Below are 24,497 nucleotides of genomic sequence, written 5' to 3' on the forward strand. Positions count from 1 at the left end.
CACCTAAGTGCCACTTCCTTGTGAAAGTCTTTCCAAATGTCCCCAGGTAAAATTTAGCCCACTCACATAGTATTCTGTAGATTTCCTTCAAAACACTCATCACAATTCTAATCATATATTTAGTATCACTTTCCTTTGTTATTCAAGCTTCATGAGGGCAGGGACTGAATCTTGTCTCTTGACAAGTTCCTAGCACCAAGGACAGTGCCTCCCACACTATAATTATTTATTGAGAGAGAATTATCAAATGAATGAGGACACCTTTCTTCTTTTGAGTAACTCTTACTCATCTTTCAAAGATAAAAGTCATATGTTATACCCTCCAAGTTGGGTGACAGTCAAATCTGATTCATCTTTGGGACCCTAGGACCTAGCCTGAGGCTTGGTACGTGGTTGGTATAATAGAAGTTTGTCAAATCATAATAAACTCTTGGCCAGGAGTTGATAATTTCCAAAGTCAAATGATGGGTATATGAGAGTTCATTATACTATTCTGTTATCTTTCTGTATATATTTGAAAATCTCCATAACAAAACGTTAAAAACATTTATATTCACCTCAAGTCAAGTGAAAGTGTAGTCAAATATGATCTTGAGACTTCTGGCTTAGGCAAGCAGTAGATGGTGATGCCACTCACTGGGATGGATGAAGTGGGGCTGCGTCTAGTCGTGTGTGTGTGTGTGTGTGTGTGTGTGTGTGTGTGTGTGTGTGTGTTCTCAGATACATGTACTGGAAAGAATTCTTTTTCATCCCAGTGAAACTTCTTAAAAGGCAAAAAAATAAAGAGGGGGGGGGGTGAGACAATGAGTTTAGATTTTGACATTTTTAGTTTTAGGCACCCCAAAGGCATCTTCAGTCAGTTGCTCAATAGTTCGCAGGTACAATAAATTAAACCTCTGCCTTAGAGGAATGAGTCAGGGGAGGGTTTCTGCATGGTGACACTCCCTCTCACTGGCTTTGATGGCCTCTGGGCCACTGACCTGACCAGTGGGACTACCCCACTATCCAGGGAGTCTGCAGTGTTGAGCTCCACCATTCCTTCACACTTTTCATGTGCATTCTCCCTTTCTTCTGGCCCTCCTGGGAATTTCTGCCAGGGAGGTATTCGTTCTTCACGTCTGCAAGGCCTTGGAGTCACAGTCTAACGTCCAGCCGCAGGGGTAGGGTGTGAAGAAACATCCGGGTTCCAGTTTGTTTCCCCCACTTACCTGTGACCGCAGACAAGTCGCTTTACCTTTCAGAACCTCAGCATCTTGGCTGCAAACTGAGGATAATCAGAGCGGCGACTTCACAGGGCTGGTGTGAGCACGAATGCGTACAAAGGGTTTAACACAGAGCCTGGCACCGTGAAAGCGGTCAATAAATACGAGCTATTATTATCACCAGCGCTGTGTCCTCATCGCTTACCACCAGGACGTCAGGGAGTGTTGCCGCAAGAGCCGAGCAGGCGGCCTCCTCCAGCCCCTCCCCACGCGGCCGCGGCCCGGGCACCGCCACCGCCGCTCCCGCTCCAACCTCGTCTGAGCGTCGCCCGGCGGCGGTGCGGGGCCAGGGCCCTGCGGGGCGCGCAGGGTGAGTCCGGGGTCCCCTGGCGGAGGGCGGTGCCGGGCTGGGCGGGGGTCGGCGGATGCTGGGGCCGCCCTCTGGGACCTGGGGACCCACCCGGGCGCAGGGACGGCGGCCGGCGAGGGGGCTGGGGGCGCGGGGCTCCCCGAGGCCGCAGGGCGCCGTAGGGAGGGGCCCTCCGCTCGGCCGCCGAGGGGCCCAAGATGGCGCCCCTCCCCCACCCCTGCCCCGCGCGCGCCTCCGCCGCTCCGGGCGCGGCCCCGCGGCCCGCGCGCTCCTGGGCGGGGGATGTTGTGATGGAGAGGCTGCCGCCGAGCCCGAGCCCCGCAGCCTGAGCCACCTCCGCCACCTGGGCCTGGGGCCTCCCCGCGCAGGTAGGAGCTGCCCCTGACGGCGCCCAACCTGGGCTGCCGGATCCCTGTCCCCCGCGGCCCGCGGATCCTGCAGCCCGAACCTCGCGGCGGCCTGCGTCCCCCCGGCCAGGCCCCATCCCTGCGGGCGGCCCTCCCACCGCGTATTCCGACCGCCCTCCTGTCCCCTCCTTTCAAGGTCCGACTCTGCTAAGGTCCTCACGCCGTTCCCTCCCCGACCTTTACCTGCTGCCCCTCCGGAATGAATAGGGAGCGAGAATAAGGAACGGGCAGCTGGGGGCGGTGGGGGTTGGGGGAGGGGAATTAGGGGATGGGGGAGGGGTGGTCGAGGACTGGGAAGGGGACTGGGGCGAGGTGGGCCAGCAGGCCGCATGAATTCCTGCAGGGACCCAGGCCTGAAATCTGTCAAGCCGCATTCTGTTGCCCTCGGCGACCGAGGGGTGTGCCCTGGGGCCGGCTGGCCCCAGCTCAGCCTGGAGGCCTAGCGCTGGCTGGAGCACTCATTAGAAGCAGTTTTCCCATTGTCGATTCAGAGGATATTTCGAATCTATTTTGAACCTGCCTGTGTGTTTCTTGCTTTCCCAGCCCCTCCGAGCCCCAGCTGGCTACACTCCTTAAAGCCAGAACCTCCTCTACGCTTTGATATCTTTATTTCCTCGCTTCCCATTCATTCTTAAAACCACTTCACTCCATCTTCTGTCTCTGGCACCTATGGAAACTGCTCAAGCCAAGGTCACTGGAGACGTCCATGTGGCCAAATCTAATGGCCACTTTTCCTGCACCTCCTTGCCATTTCTTGGTGTCAGTGGTGTGGGTCGACTCTTCCTGAAACGTTTTCTGGGTTTCTCTCTTGCAGCCTTGTCTGCTCCTTCTCAGTCTCGTTTGCTACCTCCTCCCCTTTCTTTAGTTGCTGGTGACGCTCTTGGTTCTTTCCTAGACTGTCTCCTCTCATTCTGCACTTCCTTCTCATATTTTATTCACTCTCAAGTCTCCAAATTTCAACTCTCAGAAATGGATACTTTCCAATCAGCTACCCAAGCTGGAATCCTGGGCAACATTCTAGATTAATCTCTGTCTCTCACCCTATATCTTATGTCAACAAGTTCTGCCACATCCCCTACCTAAGTATTTTTCAAATTCATTCATTTCACTCCATCTCACCCACTGCTGCCAAACTTAATCTAGGCCACACACCCACTTTTTTCCTTGATTGCTTTGATAACATACCCTCTTGCTTACTTCCCCTTAATACTCTAACATAATTTTTCTTTACTAAAAAAAAATCTATCCAATCATTTATTTATTCAGCAAGTGTGCTTTGAGCACCTAGTATATACCAGGTATTGTTAGGCACTGAAGATTAATGATGAGCAAAATACACTATGCCCTTGTTCCCATGGAGCTGATGGTCTAAGGGGAAAGTCAGATAAGAATAAAATTACAGATATAATAAATACCACGAAGGGAAAGGTGAATGGTGTCTTGAGAACACACAGGAGCACAAGCTAAACTGTACTGGAGGGTAGCGAGAGAGGACTGAGGAAGGCTAAGAGCATGACATTTGAACTAAGCGGTAAAGGATGAGTAGGAGTTAAGCTGGGAGGGTAGGGAAAGGGAGTTCTGGGCAGATGGGGAATCGTGTGTAAATACCTTATGGAAGGAGAGAGCATGATGTCTTCAAGGAATCAAAAGAAGACCAGTGATGCTGGATGGCAAAGTGCCAAACGTGGAAGGAAGGTGGAGGCCAGGCTGAGATGGATAATTTAGGGCATGTTAAGAATTTTGATCATAAAGCCTTTGTCCTTGGTGTGGACTGTTGATGGTAGTAGATGTAGAATGTCAATCAAATCCAGAAATTTTTCTTGGATAAAAGATCGTCGGTACTTGGGGATAGATTGAATATGGGGAGAGATGGAGAAGGTGGTGTCAAGGATGGAATTCCTACTTCTGGTTTATAGAACAGGTTGGATGGTCATGTTATTCCATGAGCCAGGATCCTGAAAGAGGACCAGTTAGGGTGTGGGAGAGAAACATGAGTGAGTATGTTGGTTTGAGAGGCCTTCGAGACATCCAGCTAGAAATATTGAGTAGAAAGTTGAATGTATCTGTCTGGAGCTCAGATGAATGTTCCAAAATGGAGGTATACTTTTGGAAATCATCGGTTTGTAGGGGGCAACTGAAGTTATGGGCATGAATGAATACTTGTATTGAATATTGGATGAGAATGAGAAAACAGCATGAGAATAAGCCATGAGAAACTCCAGCAGAGGAAGATGAGCCAGCAAAGGAGTGTAAGAAACCATGAGACAGTATCAAGAATGTTGGAAGAAAACCAGGAGATACGGTGTGTGGAAGCCTTGGCCAAAAGCTGGATGAGAGGCCATGGTGTCAGATGCTGCTGAAAGTACAACCAGGATGAGGACTCCAAGTGTCTGTTGGAGTAAATGACACTGGGGTCATGTTGACCTTGGAAGGAGCTGTTACTGAGGTGTGTTGGGAGTGGAAGCAGGACTGGAAAGAGTTGAAGAGTGAGACCCAGGTCAGGAAATGGCAACTGTGAGAAAAGACGGCTCTTTCACGAAGTTCATGGTGTCAGGTCAGGAAAGATTCTGTGTTTAAGTTGGGAGAGAGTGGATCTCATTGAGGAACCATTGACTACATGGAAGAAGAAATGGATCAACAGTGGTTAAAAAAAGATTCCTAGAAAGGCATGAAAGGAATTTAAATGACAGGTGAAGCAATTGGTTTTGGAGAAAAGGAGAGAAATGAATAGATGCTGAGTCAGTACGTTTTTGGGTCTGAGGATGTTCTCTGGCTGATGGCTCCCATTTCCTCAATGAATTAGGAGTGGGGGAGGGCGGCGTTATCCTCTGAGAGGGAGGGGTGGTGAAGGGGTTGGTCCAAGGAGAGCTGTGTTCTTGTCTCAGGCAGGTCTTCACTGATGTCTTGGCTAAAGTAAACCTTGGCATCCTGTAGTACCCATACAATAAGCAGTCAGGCTAAAAAATCATTGACCTTGAGCAGGATTCACCCCCTACCCCTGTGGTCTCCTGTCAGCCCGTTCAGGTTTAGTGGCCACTCTTATTTCCTCCCCTGAGGAGCCTGCCTGCTCCCTGCCTTGAGCCAGAATCCATGTGGCTCCTTCCATCCTTGGAGAGGTCCCAGGTGTGAGTAGCACCAGTAGGAGGGAAGAGGTTGGGTTGTGCCCCCTCTTGAAGATACTGAGCAACTGGTCATTCTTTGACCTTAAGAAATGAAGTGAAGGTGATGGCGCTTTCTTGGGACAGGCACTCAGGCTTCAGCCATCACAGCAGAACACCCGCTTCCCTCCCCCAGTGCTTTCTGCCCCCGTGAGCAGATGGGCAGGGCTGTCCTGAAGTCACCCTGACTCCTCGGAGTCCCAGCCTCACAGGACACGTGCCCTTCTTAGACCACACCTCCAGATGCCAAGGAGGTCGGTGCCGAGTGCTGAGAAACCCGGCTTCACACACTCCTGCTTTAGAGGAGGGCCCGTCATCCCTGTGATGCTCCGAGCGTGGCGCAGTCATGGGGTCTTTCATCTCCTGAAACTCAGAGGAACAGCCTTTGAGCCAGGATGTCAGTTTAAGCCAACCTCCCCCCTTTTTCCCTAGATCTCAGACCTTGCTTGCCTGGGACCCCATACTACTTCCTTCTCAGGGACCCTTCAGCATTCTCCAGCACCCTTCCTGATTCTCCTTCCCCGGCCCATGTGACCACACAAGCCTGTCTCAGTATCTATTTCCAATTAGTTCTGAGCTACCTAGTTCTTTGTTCCTCTTACCCCTCCATCCTGACCAGGGGCCCACCCTGCAGATGCCCGGCACACATTCTTTGGTCATGGAGTGTGAAGTTGAGTAAGACACAGTCTCAGATGTTCCATTGGAATGCGGTGGTGCTGGGCATGGTGAGATGCAGAGGAGGGAATGGGCACGTGAGGAGGGGAGAGGGGACCAACCGGGAAAGACTTACTGCTTAGGAGCTGCGTTGGCTAAGCCAGGTTTTGAAACCTGATCAGAGGTCCTCACAAAGGGAGACAGGATTCCAAGCCGAGGGATCAGTGTAAACAGAGCCCGGGTTCGGTGGGTGTGACACGTTCTAGAGTCCACCATTCTTCCTGTGGCTGGGGCATAAGCTGAGGAGGAGGCAGGATGGGGAGGGGGTTCGAGGGGTCCCAAGGATTGGCTCAAGGAGGCTCTTGGTGATCTGCTAACGAGCGCAGACTTTATCCTAAAGGCAGCGGTGAGCCATCTAATTTTTTGAGCTGGAGGGTGACACAATCTGGTTTCCATTTTTGGAAGATTACTGTGGTTCTGGATAGAGGCAGAGCCGTTTATTTTTCTCATTGGTGCCAGTGGCCATGAGATTTTTCATCGCCCAGGGGAAGCCATACTGAGCAGACCAGCAGTCAGTTATGTGGGAGGCAGACACGTGGACAGGAACCATTTCTCATTTCTTTCACAGATGTGTGCATGGCATCGTGCTAGGGTCTGAGGAGCTAGATATGACGGAGAGGTGAGCTATGGCACCCGCCTCACAAGCGGGGCACTGCACCCAGGAGATGGCCAAGCCTTGCCAGGCAGCCTAAACACCTCCCTACAGCCAGTGCTCAGGGTTGAGGGCTCTGCCAAGGAAGCAGGAAGAACTGAGGCCGTGGGTTCAGGGAGACAAAGAGCTCAGGGTGAACAGGGAGCTGAGAACTCTCAGGTGAGAAATTGAGGAGAAAGAACTGTGCAGTGAGAATCACAGAGGAAGGCGTGCATTGGGGGCAAACAGTGGGGTCAGCTGCCTGTTGGGGGAGGTCAGGTAGGAAGAGAGAACTCTGAGTGAGGCTCTCGGGGAGGGGAGGAGAGTGTGATGGGGCCATCTAAGAGGGTCAGGATGCGAGAAAATTGAGTAGTTTGGTGAGGGAGGACAAATTGTGAGGGGGGCATCCAGGGAGTGAGCACATTATAGTGGGAGTCAGAGCAGGGGAGAAGCCTCGAGTGGAAGGTCAGGGAGATAGGGAGGGTGGAATGGGGCTGTGAGGGTGGGATCAATCATTAGGGTGATGGGGTGGGAAGCCTGATAGGTGGAGAAGGTGATCCACAAAGGGCTTCTGAGGATGCAGGAGGGGGTTCAGGGGGCCAGGAGGGGTGGACTGTCACTGAGGAACAGGTGAGCCCCTCACCAGAAGAGCCAGTGGAGTTTGGTTGCGGCACCGTGGGCAGTGGCTGACACATGGTAACGTGACCACTGTGTGTTTTCTGAAACTGGCAGAGGGGATGCTCAATGGGGCCAGGGGAGATGGGAGGGCAGATTCATACATTGATTCAACAAGTATTTATTGAGTTCTTGCTTTGTGTCAGCACTGAGCTAAGTTGTAGGCATACTGCATTGAATAAAAAAAGGCAAATTCCTCACCACCATGGAACTCAAATTAGAGTCATGAGAAGACAGTCATTAAACCAAGTAAATAATAAATTAGCTTGTTAGACAGTACTGGTGCTGGGGAGTTTGGGGACGGCTGGGAGGGGGCATGGTGGCCTACAGTTTTAGGGTATTCAGGGAAGGCCTCCCTGAAAAGGTGACATTTAGGCAAAGACCTAAGGGGCTGATGGTCCAGATCAAAGGCTCTTGCAGTGACCCAGAAGCACTATAGGTGCTGGCAGAGGAACTGGTACCTGAGAAGAGATACTTTATAGAAACAGTCCCTAAAATGCAGCTTCAACTGGTCAAAGGAGCCATGAATTGGAGCTTGAGGCCCTTGTTTTGTGACCTGAGGGCTCAGGACCTTGCCCTTGGGGTCTTGGTCTGCAGTTCGTTCTCTCTTGTCTTCCCAGTCCCTCGTACGGGGTGGACTTGGGGCCCATTTGGGCCCAGTGATTTATGATGAGAGCAACGGAGCCCGGGGAGCTCACAGTGTTGGGGCTGTGGGTAGCGGTGTGGCAGGAGGCAGGGAGCAGGCAGTGTCTAGTGTCTAGAACACAGGAGCTAGCTCCTCACCAGCCGCACTCCTGGTACAATAAGCCCCAGTTGGATGAGTTGGGGGTGGGGATGCACAGAGAGCCATTGTTATGGAGTCTCTGCCATTGGGAGCGAGGGCAAAGCAGGGGCTGGCTGTGCTAGCCCTGGAAGCTCGGGGCTGGGGGTTTAGGGAGGGGGTGGACCTGGCCTGGGCCTGGCTGCTGCAGGTGGTGGTGGAGTGGGTGTGGTGGGGATGACGGACAAGGTGGAGCCCAGTTACTCTCCTGGGATGACAGCTCACAGGACACAGTGGTATGTGCTGGCCTACTGAGGGCAGGGAGGTGAGGAGGTGCAGGGCACAGGCCTGGGGCTGAAGCAGGGGTGTTGCTCTGCTGACCTGGAGGCTCAGCGTGGTCTCCTCTTCCCACTTGCAGGATCTGCTGAGGCCATGTCTGTTCCATCATCCCTGAGCCAGTCGGCCATTAATGCCAACAGCCACGGAGGCCCCGCACTGAGCCTGCCCCTGCCCCTGCACGCTGCCCACAACCAGCTGCTCAACGCCAAGCTGCAGGCCACGGCCGTGGGACCCAAGGATCTGCGCAGCGCCATGGGGGAGGGTGGTGGGCCTGAGCCGGGCCCCGCCAATGCCAAGTGGCTAAAGGAGGGCCAGAACCAGCTCCGGCGGGCCGCCACAGCCCACCGCGACCAGAACCGCAATGTGACCTTGACCCTGGCTGAGGAGGCCAGCCAGGAACCCGAGATGGCACCCCTGGGCCCCAAAGGCCTGATGCACCTGTACTCTGAGCTGGAGCTCTCCGCCCACAATGCGGCCAACAGAGGGCCGCGAGGACCCGGCCTGATCATCAGCACCCAAGAGCAGGGCCCGGACGAGGGAGAGGAGAAGGCGGCGGGGGAGGCCGAGGAGGATGATGAGGAAGAGGAGGAGGAAGAGGAGGAGGACTTATCTTCTCCCCCAGGGCTGCCAGAGCCCCTGGAGAGTGCGGAGGTGCCCCCTGGGCCTCAAGCCCTGGCAGACGGCCCCCGAGAGCACAGCAAGAGTGCCAGCCTCCTGTTTGGCATGCGGAACAGCGCAGCCAGCGACGAGGACTCGAGCTGGGCCACCTTATCCCAGGGCAGCCCCTCTTATGGCTCCCCGGAGGACACAGGTATCTTGTGCAGCTTGACGTGGGGAACGTGGGAGGGGGAGAGGGCAGAGGGTGGGTCCCTCCGTACAGAGGCCGGGGTCCGCCTGGGTGGGGGTCACCGAGCCCGGGGCCTCAGTCCTCAGCAGGCCATGCCCTGCTTTTCCGGCAAGAAATGTCCCTACATACTGAGAGTGCTTGAACAAGTGGATAGACCTTTCCGTCACACATCCCCGATGAATGATGGACTGGTCTGTTTATGAGGCACTTACCAAGTACTGGCTCTCTGCTCAGTATTATGGTATTAAATCTACACGCCAATAGGAGGTAGATATCATTAGTATGCCCATAGTACAGGTGACAAAAAATGGGCCTGGAGAGATTTAGTCCTCTCCCAAGGTCACACACGGGCTTCCCTGGTGGTTCAGATGGTAAAGAATCCTCCTGCAATGCGGAAGACCTGGGTTCCATCCCTGGGTTGGGAAGATTCCCTGGAGAAGGGAATGGCTACCCATTCCAGTATTATGGCCTGGAGAATTCCATAGACAGAGGAGCCTGGCAGGCTACAGTCCATGGGTTGCAAAGCGACGGACACGACCGAGCGACTTCCACTTTCAAGGTCACCCACAGTCTGAGGTCACAGTAGAACTGGGATCGAAACCAGGTCTAAGTGCAGACCCGAGCTCTTGGCCCTTATGCTGTCACCGATGCCTATAGCCTGACAAACCTAGGTGCCCTCTAGGCAGTTTTGAACAGGCGGCAGCTCCCCACAGAGGTCTGTTTGGAAGGACTGGAGTGTTATGTACAGAGCACCACACTGGATGTTGCAAGAGTAATGTTTTGTCAGGAAGAGGATATTGACTAAAAGGAAACAAAGGAAGAATAAGAGAATGCTTTGTTGGGATGGGGGGATAGATATTAGGACTCCAAGGATTGATCCTTCAGTGGGTCCCATTTAAAGAAGTTCATTTGCTATTGTCACATGGAGATGCAGATAGAGCTGAGGAGCAAAGGGCAGAGATAACGGGCTGCAGCCACAAGCCTGTGCTGGATGGTAGTGTAAGGAAAGACTCTTCCCACTCCAGGCAGCAGGCACCTTACCCCAGACTGGGGAACCTTGGCAGGGAGCAGGCAGTTCAGATGAGCGAAGGGCAGCATGCCATCCCCTTTCAAAAAACTTACTATGGACATTTTCAGACATATACGAAAATAACAGAATAATGAACCTGACTTATTACTCATGACCCGGTTTCAACAATTATCAACACATGGCTACCCTTGTTGCATCCATACCCCCACCTACTACTCCTGGGCCCCAACCTAGGCTATTTTGAAGCAAATAGATCTGTAAATGTTCACTCATGCATTTCTTTAAAAAAAAAAAAAAATCTTGATTGATTGATTTTTGGCTGCACTTGGTCCTAGCTGCTGCGGTGGGCGTTCTCTAGTTGAGGCAAGTGGGGGCTACTGTCTTGTTACGGTGCTCCGTCTTCTCATTGCTGTGGCCTCTTTTGTTGTGGAACACGGGCTCTTGGATGCTCGGGCTTTAGTAGTTGTGGCACATGGGCCTAGTTGCCCTGTGGTGTGTGGAATCTTCTCAGACCAGGGATCAAACCCGTGTCCCCTGCAGTGGCTGGCGTATTCTTAACCACTGTACCACCAGAGAAGTCTCCCAACTCGTGCATGTCTAAAATATGAAACACTTTTTAAAAATCCAAGGACTTCTGGTAGTGCAGTGGTTAAGGCTCTGTGTTTCCATTCCACGGGGGCACAGTTTCCATCCCTAGTTGGGAACTAAGATCCTACATGCATGCTCCTGCCCGCCCCCCCACCCCCGTCAAAAAAAATCCAAACTACTAAAATCACGCGCACAGAAATTTAACAGTACTTCCTCAATATCACTGAATATCTAGTCAGTGTTGACATTTCCCAGTTGTCTAATGAATGTGCTCCCTGCCCTTTTAAAATTTGATTCATTTCATCAGTATCCAAATAGGAACAGACCTTTTGATGGTTGGTACGTCTCACAGCTTCTTTTGATCTGTACCTTATCCCTCCATTTCTATTTTTGCTCGAAGTTTTGTTGTTTCAATTGAAGCCACTGTGTTGTGTTGCCCTGGGTTTTCCCTGTTCTGGATTTGAACAAGTTCCACTTCCCCTGGATTTCCCATAAACTGGCAGTGAGTTCTGGAGCCTTCATCAAATTCAGAGTTTTTGTTTGTGTTTGTATTTTGTTTGAAAGGACACTTCACAGGTGGTATTGAGTACTTCTACCAAAGACAAAATCTAATTGCCTGTCTTTGGAGGGATGTTAGCGACCGTCAGTGATCATTGCCCAGATGCCCTTTATAGGGAACTGCTGCTACTCCACTCCAGCTGGTTACTCATAGGGTTAGGTGTGGGGAAATGTCGTCTCAGTGGAGCCAGTTCTTCAAGGGAAACTGAAAACTAGATATTGATGTGAAACATCCCAATTTCTAAATGTTAGCAACCAAGTTTGTTTTTTAAAAAAGTACCACACAGGCCAAACAAAATCTATCTGAGGCTTACACCAGTCTGCACGCAGCTTGTTTGCAATCTCTGCCTTAGGGGGTGTCAATCAGGGGCCAAACAGTGGAGATCCTGGTTGCTCTGGGGTCCCTGGATGGTCACTATGGTGGTTGCTCCTATGAGCCTTCTGAGAGTGGGAGGACAGAACTGCTCAAGGGCTGGGAAGAGTGTGCTGGGTGTGGGCAGTGACCTCAGCAAGGGAGCTGGTGTGGTGAGAGGATGGGCAAGGATCAAGGTCTGCTGGAGGCAGTGGAGATCGAGAATCTAAGAATAGGCTGCGTCACTGCCTACTCTTCTTATGACTGTTGCTATGACCAGGAAGACCACAGAGGAGGTCTGGTCTCCTATAGGAATGTGGTAGAACTGAGCAAACATTATTTTCTCTTTCCCACCCTAGAATCTCCACAAGGTTGTTAATTGAATGCCGAAGTATATGAATGAATGGATGAATGGATGAATGATGAGCGAATAATGAATGAATGAACTTTCCTACCTGCGTTGGGTTCATACTCAGTGCCAGGTCTTGTCCTAAATGCTGAGAATACATACTACAAGACAGATATTCCTGCCCTCATAGCACTCAGTCTGGTATTTTGACAGAAGTAAATAGGTAGTTTGAGCCCTGGGGTTGGGGAGGTGCAGGAAGAGCATGGTAATAGACAGGAGGTGGGTCAGTTTTAAGAAGGGACCATTACACTGATGCCCAGTAGGTGGTGCCAGATGAAGTTTGAGGGAATGGAGGCTGGGATCAGAGAGGATAAGGGGCATGTCCCAGGCAGGGGGAGAGACCAGGGGTGTGGGGAGTGGTCAGAGGTAAGGCTGAGAGGCAGGCAAATAGGGGCTCATAAAGTCCTACAAACTTGGTGGAGGAATTGGGTTCTGTCCTGGGGGCAAAGAGAAAACAATTAGAGTATTCAACTGGAGAAGGTTGTTAGCATTTTGGAACAGTCATTTGGCCTGTAGCATGCAGTTCAGATTCAGTTTAGTTCAGTCGCTCAGTCGTGTCCGACTCTTTGCAACCCCATGAATCGCACCATGCCAGGCCTCCCTGTCCATCACAAACTCCCAGAGTTTACTCAAACTCATGCCCATCGAGTCGGTGATGCCATCCAGCCATCTCATCCTCTGTCATCCCCTTCTCCTCCTGCCCACAATCCCTCCCAGCATCAGGGTTTTTTCCGGTGAGTCAACTCTTCGCATGAGGTGGCCAAAGTATTGGAGCTTCAGCTTCAGCATCAGTCCTTCCAATGAACACCCAGGACTTATCTCCTTCAGGATGGACTGGTTGGATCTCCTTGCAATCCAAGGGACTCTCAAGAGTCTTCTCCAACACCACATTTCAAAAGCATCAATTTTTCGGCGCTCAGCTTTCTTCACAGCCCAACTCTCACATCCATACATGACCACTGCATTTCAGTGCATTGGAAAGGGCTAAATAGGAAGAGGGAGGCCAACTTGGGAGGCTGTTGCAGTGACCTAGCTGGACTTCGGGAGTGAGTAGGGGTGGGGAAAGGGAGAGCAGGTGACTACATCTGGCTTAGCCAAGGAGGCCTGTGTGGGTGAGTGAATGATACATGAACCTTTGAGTGCGTGGGGGGAGCGCCTGAATGAACTGGTGCAGGAGTGAAAGTGTGCATTTCTAAATAAATGTGTGTTTGTGGAAGCAAGGACTGGGGTGGGGCTGTGCTCAGAGGGAGATGTGCCAAGCTCCAGAAGGGCCTCCCAGATGGTCCGGGGGGAGAGCGGCCCCTCCAGGACAGATTGGAAGGATGAAGCTCTTTGAGGCAGGAAGGTGCCGACTGACAGGGATGGCAGATGGATTGGTGTGTGTGACTCAGTCAGGAGATGGTGACCTGGTCCTCAGATTCAGGGGTATAAGACCCTTCAGGAAGAAGGGTGTGGCTCTGGGGGACACAGTTGCCCTGGGTGTGGTGTTCCTGGAAGGTTTGGCGGGAAAGCCCTGAAGATGGTGGAGGGTCTCCGGGGAAAAGCCGGCATTCTAATTCCCTAGGGCCTGAGGGGAGAGGAGGCTGCGGGGAGGGAGGCAGTAACGGGTACCTGGAGGCTGCATGGGCAAGAAGAGCCCCTCCTCTGTGAGGCCACTTCATTGGAAGCTGAGGGCGGTGAGGCGCCTTGCCAGAGTGACTCTCGCATCAGGTACGCAGTCACCTTGGTGTGGCCACGCCCACTTCCAGCCCTCCTCGCCTGGTTGCCCAGCAGCCTGGGTCTGGGGACTGACTGCCTGTCCCTCAGTGCTGCCTCTTGGACCAGTCAGGATTCCTGGTTTCCCTGGTAACGGGAAGCACGTCAGCAGTCTGGGCGCTCCCAGCCGGTCCTGGTGCTGCGGTTGCCGAGGAGACGCTGCAGCCTAGCTGGGCCCTGGCAGGTGAGGGGGGTTGGTTCTGGGAAACCCCAAGCCCAGCCTCAAGCTTGCTGGGGCCCAGCCCCTGAAGCCCACTCTCCCGCTTGAACTGCTTGGCAGATTCTGGGCAGGGGCGGGATCCCTGGGAGCCTGGAAGCCACACCCTGTTCGCACAGAGAGCTCTAGGCTTTGGAGGGCCCCAGGTGGCCGGGGTGTTCCCACGAGGTTGAGCCTCCTGTCATCCCTAAGGCCGGGCTTGACTGTGGTGCTGAGGTGACTGCTGCGGGGAGGTGGGATGGAGATTCAGGATTGGGGGAGGGGATCTGGGATCAGAAAGAAGAGATGTGAGCAGGGACGGCTGGGGTCTCACGAGCCGCACCCTCCATCCCCACTCCAAGGGGATTCCCTCCCCTTGCGGTCCCGGCCCCTCCGTGGAGAGCTCCAGGTGGGGGAGGATCCTGCCTGGCAGGCGCTCTGCCCTGGTGAGAAGTGGGCGGGATGAGCTGCTCTCTGCAGCCCAGCACCAGGCTGTGAGCCCAGCTGGCCGGGCTGGAGGGGCTGTGAGGAGGCAGGGTGGAGCAGGAGGGGCTGGGAAGGAGCGCCATGTTCTCCCAGGACTTTTTCCTGGCAATCCTCCTGCAGGACAGTAGCCCAGGTGAGGGACAGCACCATGTGGGGCGGGGCTGAACGGGAGCACGGACGTGGTGGAGGCGGGAGCTGGGCTCCGGGGCTGGAATGGTGTGGCTCTGCTCGGGGCGGGGAGGGTATGTCACAGGTGTGTGGTGTACACGTGTGCATGAAATGTCTGCACGTGTGTGTGGCAAGGGTCAAGGTGTCTGTGGTATCTGCACACATGTGGCAGAGGTTGACATATGTTGCGTGTCTGAACGTGCATTCACTGTGGGTGTGGTACCCACATATGTTTTGGGGGGCATCGTGGATGTGGTCTCTGCACACGTGTGTGGCAGGGGCTGGAATATACATCTGTGTGTGCGCACGCCTTTGTGGATGGTGGCTGCATTAGAGGGTGGATGGAGTTGGCGTGTGTGTGTGTGTGTGTGTGTGTCCCTGCACATGTGTGTGTACCTGAACACAATCCCGGCCATCTGTGTGGGTATCTCCTGTGTGTGCACACCCTTGTGTTTGTGGGGGCTACACAGGTGTGTAGCAGAGCTTGTATATGTTGTGTGTCTGTGTGCATGTGTGTGCAGGCGCTGGTAAGTGTGTGCACTTGAGATATGGATATGTATGACAGGTCATTTGGGGTCACTCAACCTCCTTGCCCTCTCTCTGCCTCCCTCCTTCCCTCTGTGTGGCCACATTAGCCAGGAGCAGGGCCCAGGAGGAGACCTGAGTCACATCCCCTGCTGGTGGCCCCCCCATGCTGTGACTCCAGACTTCAGGCTCTAGGTGGAAGCAGGAATCTTGCATTGGAGCCCTTCCCTCACCCCTTCTCCACCACTGGGTCTCAGGAGGGGACTGGGCATAGCACCCACGATTCTCTTGTTAGGTAGGCAGACCCTCACCAAGACCCCCCCCCCCCCATCCGGCAGATTCCTTTTGGAACCCCAACGCCTTCGAGACGGATTCCGACCTGCCGGCTGGATGGATGAGGGTCCAGGACACCTCAGGGACCTACTACTGGCACATCCCAACGGGGACCACTCAGTGGGAGCCCCCGGGCCGGGCCTCACCATCACAGGGGAGCAGCCCCCGAGAGGAGTCCCAGGTGAAGCCCACAGGCCTGATGGTTCTGACCTGGGGTGGAGGGGGGTGCTGCTGGAGCAAGATGAGCCAGCCACTCCTTGCTCCCATCCCTGTTCCTAGCTCACCTGGACCGGCTTCACTCACGGAGAACGCTTTGAGGATGGAGAATTTTGGAAAGTGAGTGAGGGGACCTCCTTCATGATGGGGGAGCTGGAGACGGGTCATCGTTTGGGTCCTGATTTCTCTCTCCCCTTCCTCAGGACGAGCCCAGTGAGGAGGCCCCGATGGATTTGGGGCTGAAGGACCCCGAGGAGGGGATGTTGCCTTTCCCAGCTCAGAGCCTCAGGTGAGTGGGCTGGCAGTGGGATGGGTCTGCTTGGAAGGGGCCTTGGGACAGCTCCCTCTTCGGGGGCCTGTACCAAGTGTTACCATCTGCCTGCAGCCCGGAGCCATTGCCCCAAGAGGAGGAGAAGCTGCCCCCACGGAATGCCAACCCAGGGATCAAGGTGTGTTCAAGGCAATGCCTCTTCCCAAGTTGGGCCCCCTTGAACAGGAAAGCCCTTGGGTCAGGTTCTGGGGTCTCTCTGGTCTTACAGCTCCCCAGGCCCTGAGCTCTTGTGTCAGCACAGACCCTTGTGTCTGAGCAGGAGGCACTTCAGTTTATAACTCAGGCAGCCCTGTGGCTTGGCAGGGGGTCCTTCCTGGCTGGGCTCAGGTGCCTCCTGCCTAGGGGTCTCCTCTGAGACCATCAGCCCTCCTGCCATTCTGTCCTGTTTGTAGAGCCTCTAATGTCCTCCCACCTGCCGTGCTCTGAGTTGGGAACTCCTCTGGTCTCAGCAGAGTGCCCTGTGTCCTGGCTGGGGGCTCTTCTGGGTTTGGACCAGACCCTTTATCTCCCACCCCTCTTTTGTGTCTGGCAGTGTTTCGCCGTGCGCTCCCTAGGCTGGGTGGAGATGACCGAGGAGGAACTGGCCCCTGGCCGCAGCAGCGTGGCAGTCAACAATTGCATCCGTCAGCTCTCCTACCACAAAAATAATCTGCACGACCCCATGTCTGGGGGTTGGGGGGAGGTGAGCTGGCAGGGTGGCAGGGCGGCGGTGAAGTGCAGAAACTGGGAGAGCTGGGAGAACCAAGCTGCCCCTCTGCCAGGGCTGGGGAGGGAGGTGCAGACCCACCAGGCAACAGTCTGCGAGATGGAAGTGTGACTCTTGATTGGGAGATGGTTATCTAACAGCGATGGGGTTGATAAAAGGAGTCACATTGGACATGAAAGATGTGAGCTTTGTTAGAGTGAAGCCTGCAGGGTAGCTGGTCCGACACCAAAGCGAGGGCCCCAGACCAGTGGCTCACCTGCCTCGAGCTGGAAGTGGCAAAGATCAGCCAGCTTCCCGGCTGGGGCACTGCTAAGCATCTGCTTCCTGGGCCTTCAGGGAAAGGACCTGCTGCTGCAGCTGGAGGATGAGACGCTGAAGCTGGTGGAGCCGCACAGTCAGGCCCTGCTGCACTCCCAGCCCATCGTCAGCATCCGCGTGTGGGGCGTCGGGCGGGACAGCGGAAGGTGGGAGCAGGGCCGGGGCTCTGGGGTGGGGGCTCAGCCAGCAGTCAGAGCGAGGCTCTCCTCCCTAACTCTGTTGTTTGACTCTCTTGTGCTGCCGGACCCAGAGAGAGGTACTATGCCTAATTTACCCTGACCGTTCCTCTCCCCACCCCTGGACCAGATGCAGCAAAGCGCCCAAGTCTCCCTAGTCCGCCCCGCCCCTCCCTGCGCGCTGTGCTCGCCCACCCTCCCCGACCTCGGCATGCTCGCCTGTCTATCCTCCGGCCAGAGGGCAGTGCCCGCAGGACAGCAACCCGAGGGCACATGGATGCGGAGGGCGTGGGTGGGCGGGAGTGAGGCTCCGGACTGAAAGTCACTGGGAGACACTGAGGCGCCCCTACCCCAACAGGGACTTTGCCTACGTAGCTCGTGATAAGCTGACCCAGATGCTCAAGTGCCACGTGTTTCGCTGTGAGGCACCCGCCAAGAACATCGCCACCAGCCTGCATGAGATCTGCTCTAAGGCACGGCCCCCTTCGCACCCTGGAGTAGCTGCCACCTTTGCTCTACAAGGACGTGGGTGGGGTCTTTGAGTGGGGAGAGGGTGGGCTCCGGGGCTACGAAGCCCTGACTGACCCGCCCTCCCTCTTCCCCCATCCCCTCCCTTCCTCAGATCATGGCCGAAAGGCGCAATGCCCGCTGCTTGGTAAACGGACTCTCCCTGGACCACTCGAAACTTGTGGACGTCCCTTTCCAAGGTCAGTGTCACAACCCCGCCACGTCTGTCTCAGTTTTGTTGGCAAAGTTGGGGGGACACAAGAAGAGGCACAAGTTCCTGGGCAGAGTAAAAATAGTTCCTGGGCAGAGTCGCCATAGTAAAATGGAGACTCAGCACTTAACCTGGTGGTCCAGTGGTTAAGACTTAATACTTGTAATGAGGGGGGTGTGAATGAGACCCCTGGTCAGGGAACTAAGATCCCTCATGCCATGCAGAGTGGCCAAAAAAAAAAAAGAAAAGTGGAGATTCAATTCTTGGAGTCAAATAAGTGGAGGGACTTTGGTTAAAGGGAGGCAGGGGAGGGGTGGAGGTAGGGCCTTGGCTGGGTCAGTGTTCAGCTTATGTCCTGGTGGTGGGGACTGGGAGAAGCAAGATCTGTCCCTGTGATTGATCCTCTTCTTTCCTCCTGCAGTGGAATTCCCAGCACCTAAGAATGAATTGGTACAAAAGTTCCAAGTCTATTACCTGGGGAACGTGCCTGTTGCTAAACCTGTTGGTATGTGTGTCCTTTGTCACCCAGGGGCCACCACCTTGATCTCAAAGCCCTTCCCCCACCCTCCGCCTCCCAGTACCTCTTTCACCAAACCTTCCTCATGCTTGATGTCACCCTGCTCTTCAGAGCGCATCCCACCTTCTGTGCCTCTGTCCCAGCTTCACTCTGTGTCCTGGCTTCCCCGAGTGTGAACCAGTGAACCAGGCATATAGGGAGACCCATTCTTGAATCCCCTGGTAAAGCTCTGGTTAGGTTGGGAGGTAGGTCTTCAGTGACTAAAACGCCGGAGCATCCAGGAGCTGTGTTTGGTATTACCAACTATGGACTGTGATCATCTAGAAAGGAAGCAGTGAGCATATTTATCAACATGCTTTGTGTTGGTTAAGTACTGCCTTATATGTCATTTAATTCTTGAGGGTCCTGAGTTTTGGATTATGATGATAGCCATTTTATAGTTAAGGAAACTGAGGGTAGAGACTGTTAGGTTCACTCTGATATTTCTAGTACTTTCACAGTACCTGTTATTTACTTGTTCATCCACTTAGCAAATAACTATGAGGCCTACCATCTACCAGGTCCTGAGAGAACAATGGCCCCAGCCCTGCTTTCATGGAGGTTAGAGGAGATTACGGTAGAAAAAAAGAGGATTAAATCAAACAGTCACACAAATAAATGTATAATTACAATTTGAGTCATTTTACTGAAAGAAAGTAGCAAGATGCTGTGGAACTAAGTAACAGAGGAGCTTCATTTAGTCTGGGAAGTCAGAAAAGATTTGAGAAAGTGACATTTGAACTGAGATCAAAAAATAAATAAGATCTAATGTGCCCAAATGGGATGGAGACAGGAATAAAGTGGGGAAAGATCATTCCAGGCAGAGTGAAGATTGGGTGTGAAGATCCATCATGAAAGACACGTTAGTGTTTCAAAGGCATTGAGAAAAGCGGTGCCAGGTGAGGCCAGGAGCTCGGCAGCGGTCAGACCCTGCAGGACCCCATAGGCCATGTTTATGATTTGTTCTTCATCCTCAAGTGTTAAGAAGCTATCAGAGAGTTTTCCGGAGTGCACTTGGAATAGTCATTTTAATTTTGTAAGGGCTTCCCTGGTGGCTCAGCTGGCAAAGAACTCTCTGGCCAAGGCGGGAGATGCTGGAGATATAGGTTTGATCCCTAGGTTGGGAAGATCCCCTGGAGAAGGAAATGGCAACCCACTCCAGTATTCTGGCCTGGAAAATTCCATGGGTTGAGCCTGGTGGCTACAGTCCCTGGGGTCATAGAGTTGGATACGACTAAGCACACGTGCACGCACCTTGGTGATACCATGGAGAAGGATGTTCAGCAGGTGGAGGCGGATGTGGGGACCTCAGGAGGACCTTGCAGTAGCTGTGGCTGGTGTTGAGAGTATCTTGCACTGTACTGGGGCTGAAGAGGAGTGTGTGGATTCAAAAGGTTATTAGATGATTGAAGTCAACATGCCTTGGTTGGATGTGGGGTGAGGGACAGAGGCCTTAAGGTTGACCCCTGGCTTCCTGGCTTTTGGCACTAACTGGATAGTGGTGCCATTCTCTAAATGTAGTAGGTACTGGAAGAGGCCAGTTTTCGTTTGGAGATTTGAATTCAATTTTAGGCATGCTCCAGCTTGGTGTGTCTTTGGGAAGGTGCGTAGCAAACTCAAATTGGCAGCTGGATTCACAGAGGAGAGGACTGGGCTAGAGATACAAATGTGGGCATCGTTGGGTTAGAGAGGTAATCAAAGCCATGAGTCTGAAGATTGACCCTGGAACACAGGCAGCCACTGTGAGAAGGGATATTAGGCTAGGCCTGGCTGTGAGCGCCTCCAACATTTAGTGGACAGGGGAGGAGCAAGTGTGAGGTCAGGGGAAAAGAGATGGCTTCAAGAAATGGTCAGGTGTCCTGCCAAAAGACACTCGGGAAGAACTCAACAGTATTTGGTGAATGTATAAGCAAACACACAAACGAAAGAATGCTCAGGTGAGAGCCCAAGAGATGCTGGACTGAGGACTCTAACCCTGGTCATCTTCAGTTCTCTGCTCTTCCCCTTACACCATGCTGACCGATGATCAGCACCATTACATTCAGTGAGGGAACCCTTCTTAGGGTGGGGATTGAGCTGGGTGGAAGGAAGGCCTGGATTTGCAGAGAGGAGTAGACTGGATTCAGAGGCACTGCCACAGCTGTGGAGCTGGAGGTGAGAAAATGCGCGTGGGAGAGCAGGAAGGCCTTGTGACTCCGCCCTCCCCTTTGTGCTGCTTCCTCCTCCCTTTCACCCTCAAGTTCATGACTCTTCCAGTTATTGCATCACTCCCCTATCTACCTGCCATTCACGTAGCCTCTCAGTACGGTAAAGAAACTGTCTGCAGCCCCTGATGGATCCTCTGCTGTCCATCAGCTTAGTAGGTCTGCTCTGTAGAAACCAAGAGTTTCACATGGTAGTCCCTAAACTCACTTTATCATGCTTTATTTATGCTCCATTTTTAACCTGCGCAAGTTTAACATTGACCCCTCCTGAAGCTGCAATATTCACTTGTTAATCATCCATCCATCAATAAATGACTACCCAGTGCTTGATTTGTGCCAGGCACTGGTCTAGGTTCTTGGTATATGTTAAGGAACAAAACTGCTTTTAAACCAAGATTACTGCCTTTAAGTAGCTGACATTCTATTCAGAATAGATGGGCAATAAGTAAATTATATAGTATGTTGGAAGGCTACAGTTGAGATATGAAGCGAAGAGCCTACTCATCAGAAAAGACCATGATGCTGGGAAAGATTGAGGGCAGCAGGAGAAGGAGGCAACAGAGGATGAGATGGTTGGATAGCATCACCAACTCAATGGACATCAGTTTGAGCAAACTCCGGGAGATAGTGAAGGACTTAGCAACTGAACAAGGATAACGGGGCTTGGGAGTTTGGGGCTGGGATCAGGGTGTAGGTTTCAGTCCTGAGCTGTTACCAAATACTACAGACTCTTTCTAGGTCACCTAGTTCCACTGTTGGCCCCGCCTCCATGGTGATCCTCCCTACTCTGGGGCCAGGTGCCACCCCAACAGCTCCATCTGCTTATTAGGCAGTCTGACTTTGATGTCTGGTCTCCACATGACTGGCATCAGTGTCATTCACATCTGAACCCTCTGCGGGCTGCCCTCACCCACCCACTCCTTCTTGTGTCATCACCCTCTATAGCTTCCGGGTTGCTGGGTTATTATACCAGTTTGGGTACATTTGCCCATTTGCCTTTCTCAGACATCTGGAATTCCTTCAGTCGATAAGGCCTGTGCTAGGACTGGGGACACAAACAATGAAGCTTGATTTCTGTCTTTGAGATGGCCATAGCCTGGTGTAAAGAAGTTCCTAGCAGTTACAAGATGTGCCAAGAGTTGTCTCAGCAGCTCCCTGTCTGCCTGCAGCAGGGAAGGCTTCCCAGACAGGAGGGCCTACGTGAACCCTGATGCATGAGAACTGGGAGTTTTGCAGACAGTCAAGAGGGGAGGAGCTCTCTGGAGGGGGGCTTTCCCTCAGTTACAGTCTGTCCCTCGAGGGCATTCTCTTCTTTTACTTTGTATTTCCCATCTGCCTAGCTGGGCATTAGCCAAGATTAGATGTTAATAATGCTACATAAATCATTTGACGCTCAGGGGGCAGTAAAATATGAAGCTTGACAGGTCAGATGAGGCCAGTTTTTGGAGGACTTCATGCCTAGGAGAGAAGTTTGGCTTTGATCCAGTCAGAGGTAAGATGAGCAAGGCCCAGGTGAGGGAGGACTTTGGGGGAAGGCATGTTTTCTGACCTCAAAGGGTCCACGTGTTCTGTTCCTGGTGAGAGCCCAGAGGCACTGACGGGGCAAGCGGGCCTGAGAGCGGACCACCGTGTGTGCTTCTGCGTTGGCATCAGTCACTCCAATGTCTTCACTGCAACCATACACAGATGACACAGCCAGCTCATGAACAGTGTAGGGAGCAGAACCTGTGCCCCATGCCGTGTGCTCCTGCCCTGGTTCTCTGCTGAGTACCAGCGGCAGTGGGATGCGTGGATGCATGGGTGGAAATGTTATGGGTGGAAGTGTTTAGTGGCAGTTAACATTGGGAGGTAACGGAAACATTGTTACAAGGGCAAGTTGATTGATCTAAAAGCCAGGAACCTTGGATTCCTTGGCTTTTGCATAAATCATAGAAATTACTGAGTGGGGAAAGATTTTGACAGTCCCTCTGGTTCTGAGACTAGGACTGTAGACAAGGGGCAGGGGAAAGGCCTGGCTAAGAACCCAGGCTCTGGAATCAGACTGCCTGTCTTCAGATCTCATTTCTCAGTTGTGACCTAAGGTCAATTATCTGATTTCTCAATATAAGCTTCAGTTTCCTTGGCTGTAAAATGGTGATAAAGGGATCTGTTGTAAGATTGTGTATGACAGGGCACGCTAATGTCATAACATGGTGTGACACCTGAGACAACATTGCTCTAATGGAAATCTTAAAAAAAAAAAAAAAACAAAGCCAAAAGCAAAGCTTGCATCTTGGGGTCTTAAGGACTGGCGAGAACTGGCCTATAGGAGCTGATTTAGGAGTCGTATAAAGCACTGCAATGTGTGAATGTGGAGAGCAAGGCATAGGGAGGATAGAGCTTTGGGGGCCAGTCTGCTTAGAAGGCTGGAGGAAGAGACAGTCAATGAAGCAAAGCAAGCTTAGGATTCAAGATGGAAAAGACTAGAAAAGTGCCAGGTCACTGAAACCGTGGAGGAGTGCACCAAAGAAGGGTATCTGTGCCACCTAGTCCAGGGCTGTGGGCAGGTGAAGTAGGGGATGGGGCAGAGACCCCGGGCTTGGTTGGGCAGAGCTGGACAGTCTAGCGTAGAGCTGGGGTGTCCTCTGTCCACCACTAGTAGTGCCATGTTCATGTCCTTATCTTTCAGGGGTAGATGTGATAAATGGGGCCCTGGAATCCGTCCTGTCCTCCAGTAGCCGTGAGCAGTGGACCCCAAGTCACGTCAGCGTGGCCCCTGCCACCCTCACCATCTTGCACCAGCAGGTAAAGATGTGGGTGGAGCAGGTATGGCAGGGCCCTGCCATGGAGGGGAAGGCCGGCAATGAGGGGAAGGGCCGCCAGGAAGATGGACGCACCCAGTGGAAGAGGGTCCGGCCATCCCTTTCTAACTGGTGCCCCTCCCCGCAGACGGAGGCAGTGCTGGGGGAGTGCCGGGTGCGCTTCCTGTCCTTCCTGGCCGTGGGCAGAGACGTCCACACGTTTGCATTCATCATGGCTGCCGGCCCAGCCTCCTTCTGCTGCCACATGTTCTGGTGCGAGCCCAATGCTGCCAGCCTCTCGGAGGCCGTGCAGGCTGCGTGCATGGTAAGTGGGGAGGGTGGTGGAGCGGTGGCGCCCAGCCCACTTGGGGCAGGCTGCGGCGTGACTGCGCCTCCTGCCTCTGCAGCTCCGCTACCAGAAGTGTCTGGACGCCCGCTCCCAAGCCTCCACCTCCTGCCTCCCAGCGCCCCCAGCCGAGTCCGTTGCCCGGCGTGTGGGGTGGACCGTCCGCCGGGGCGTTCAGTCGCTGTGGGGCTCCCTCAAGCCTAAACGGCTGGGGGCCCATACCCCCTGAAGCCGTCCATGCTCCCTCCACCTGCTTGCATTGGGCCCCAGGAAACTCAAGGGTGTGGGGTGGGGAGGGGCCCTGCAGGCTATTATTGGACTTCAGGTCCCCCACCCAAGAGCTGCCCTCCCCAGTAGCTGGGGTTCCTCACCTGGGGGCTGGGAAGGGAGATCTAATTCTGCAAGTGACAATATTGGATTGAGAGAAGAGGAGCAGGAAGAGGAAGCAAGGCCAGCCCCAGCTCTCCATCCCCACGTTTCAGGTGGAGCAGGAGGAACTGGTCGAGGCCAGGCCCCATCTTCATAGGATCCTGCTGGGGCAGAAGGGGGGGGGGGGGGGGTTGGTCCAGGCATGGGTCCTCTCCCCTCTGTCCTGCGGGCACCTCTGCTGTACTGATATCACTAATAAAGTCTGCCCTGCTGA

The 24,497-nt window shown here is 53.5% G+C and overlaps 1 protein-coding gene across 2 annotated transcripts; it reads left to right on the forward strand.

The window, feature by feature from the left end:
• Positions 1-1,479: 1,479 nt before the first annotated feature.
• On the forward strand, positions 1,480-24,497 carry APBB1 (amyloid beta precursor protein binding family B member 1). 2 transcript variants are annotated; one of them, XM_061148463.1, is made up of 14 exons: positions 1,480-1,572; positions 8,336-9,067; positions 15,509-15,684; positions 15,783-15,839; positions 15,923-16,008; positions 16,105-16,168; positions 16,583-16,732; positions 17,093-17,220; positions 17,609-17,723; positions 17,873-17,957; positions 18,390-18,473; positions 23,397-23,512; positions 23,657-23,833; positions 23,916-24,497. In XM_061148463.1, exons 2-14 carry the CDS (start codon positions 8,350-8,352, stop codon positions 24,081-24,083), a joined length of 2,124 nt encoding a protein of 707 aa, XP_061004446.1. In that variant the 5' UTR covers positions 1,480-1,572; positions 8,336-8,349; the 3' UTR covers positions 24,084-24,497. The 2 variants fall into 2 exon arrangements, with proteins under 2 accessions (XP_061004446.1, XP_061004438.1); XM_061148455.1 differs by lacking the exon at positions 1,480-1,572 and adding an exon at positions 1,829-1,940.

Source organism: Dama dama, chromosome 1 (genome assembly GCF_033118175.1).
Source record: "Dama dama isolate Ldn47 chromosome 1, ASM3311817v1, whole genome shotgun sequence".
NCBI lineage: Eukaryota > Metazoa > Chordata > Mammalia > Artiodactyla > Cervidae > Dama > Dama dama.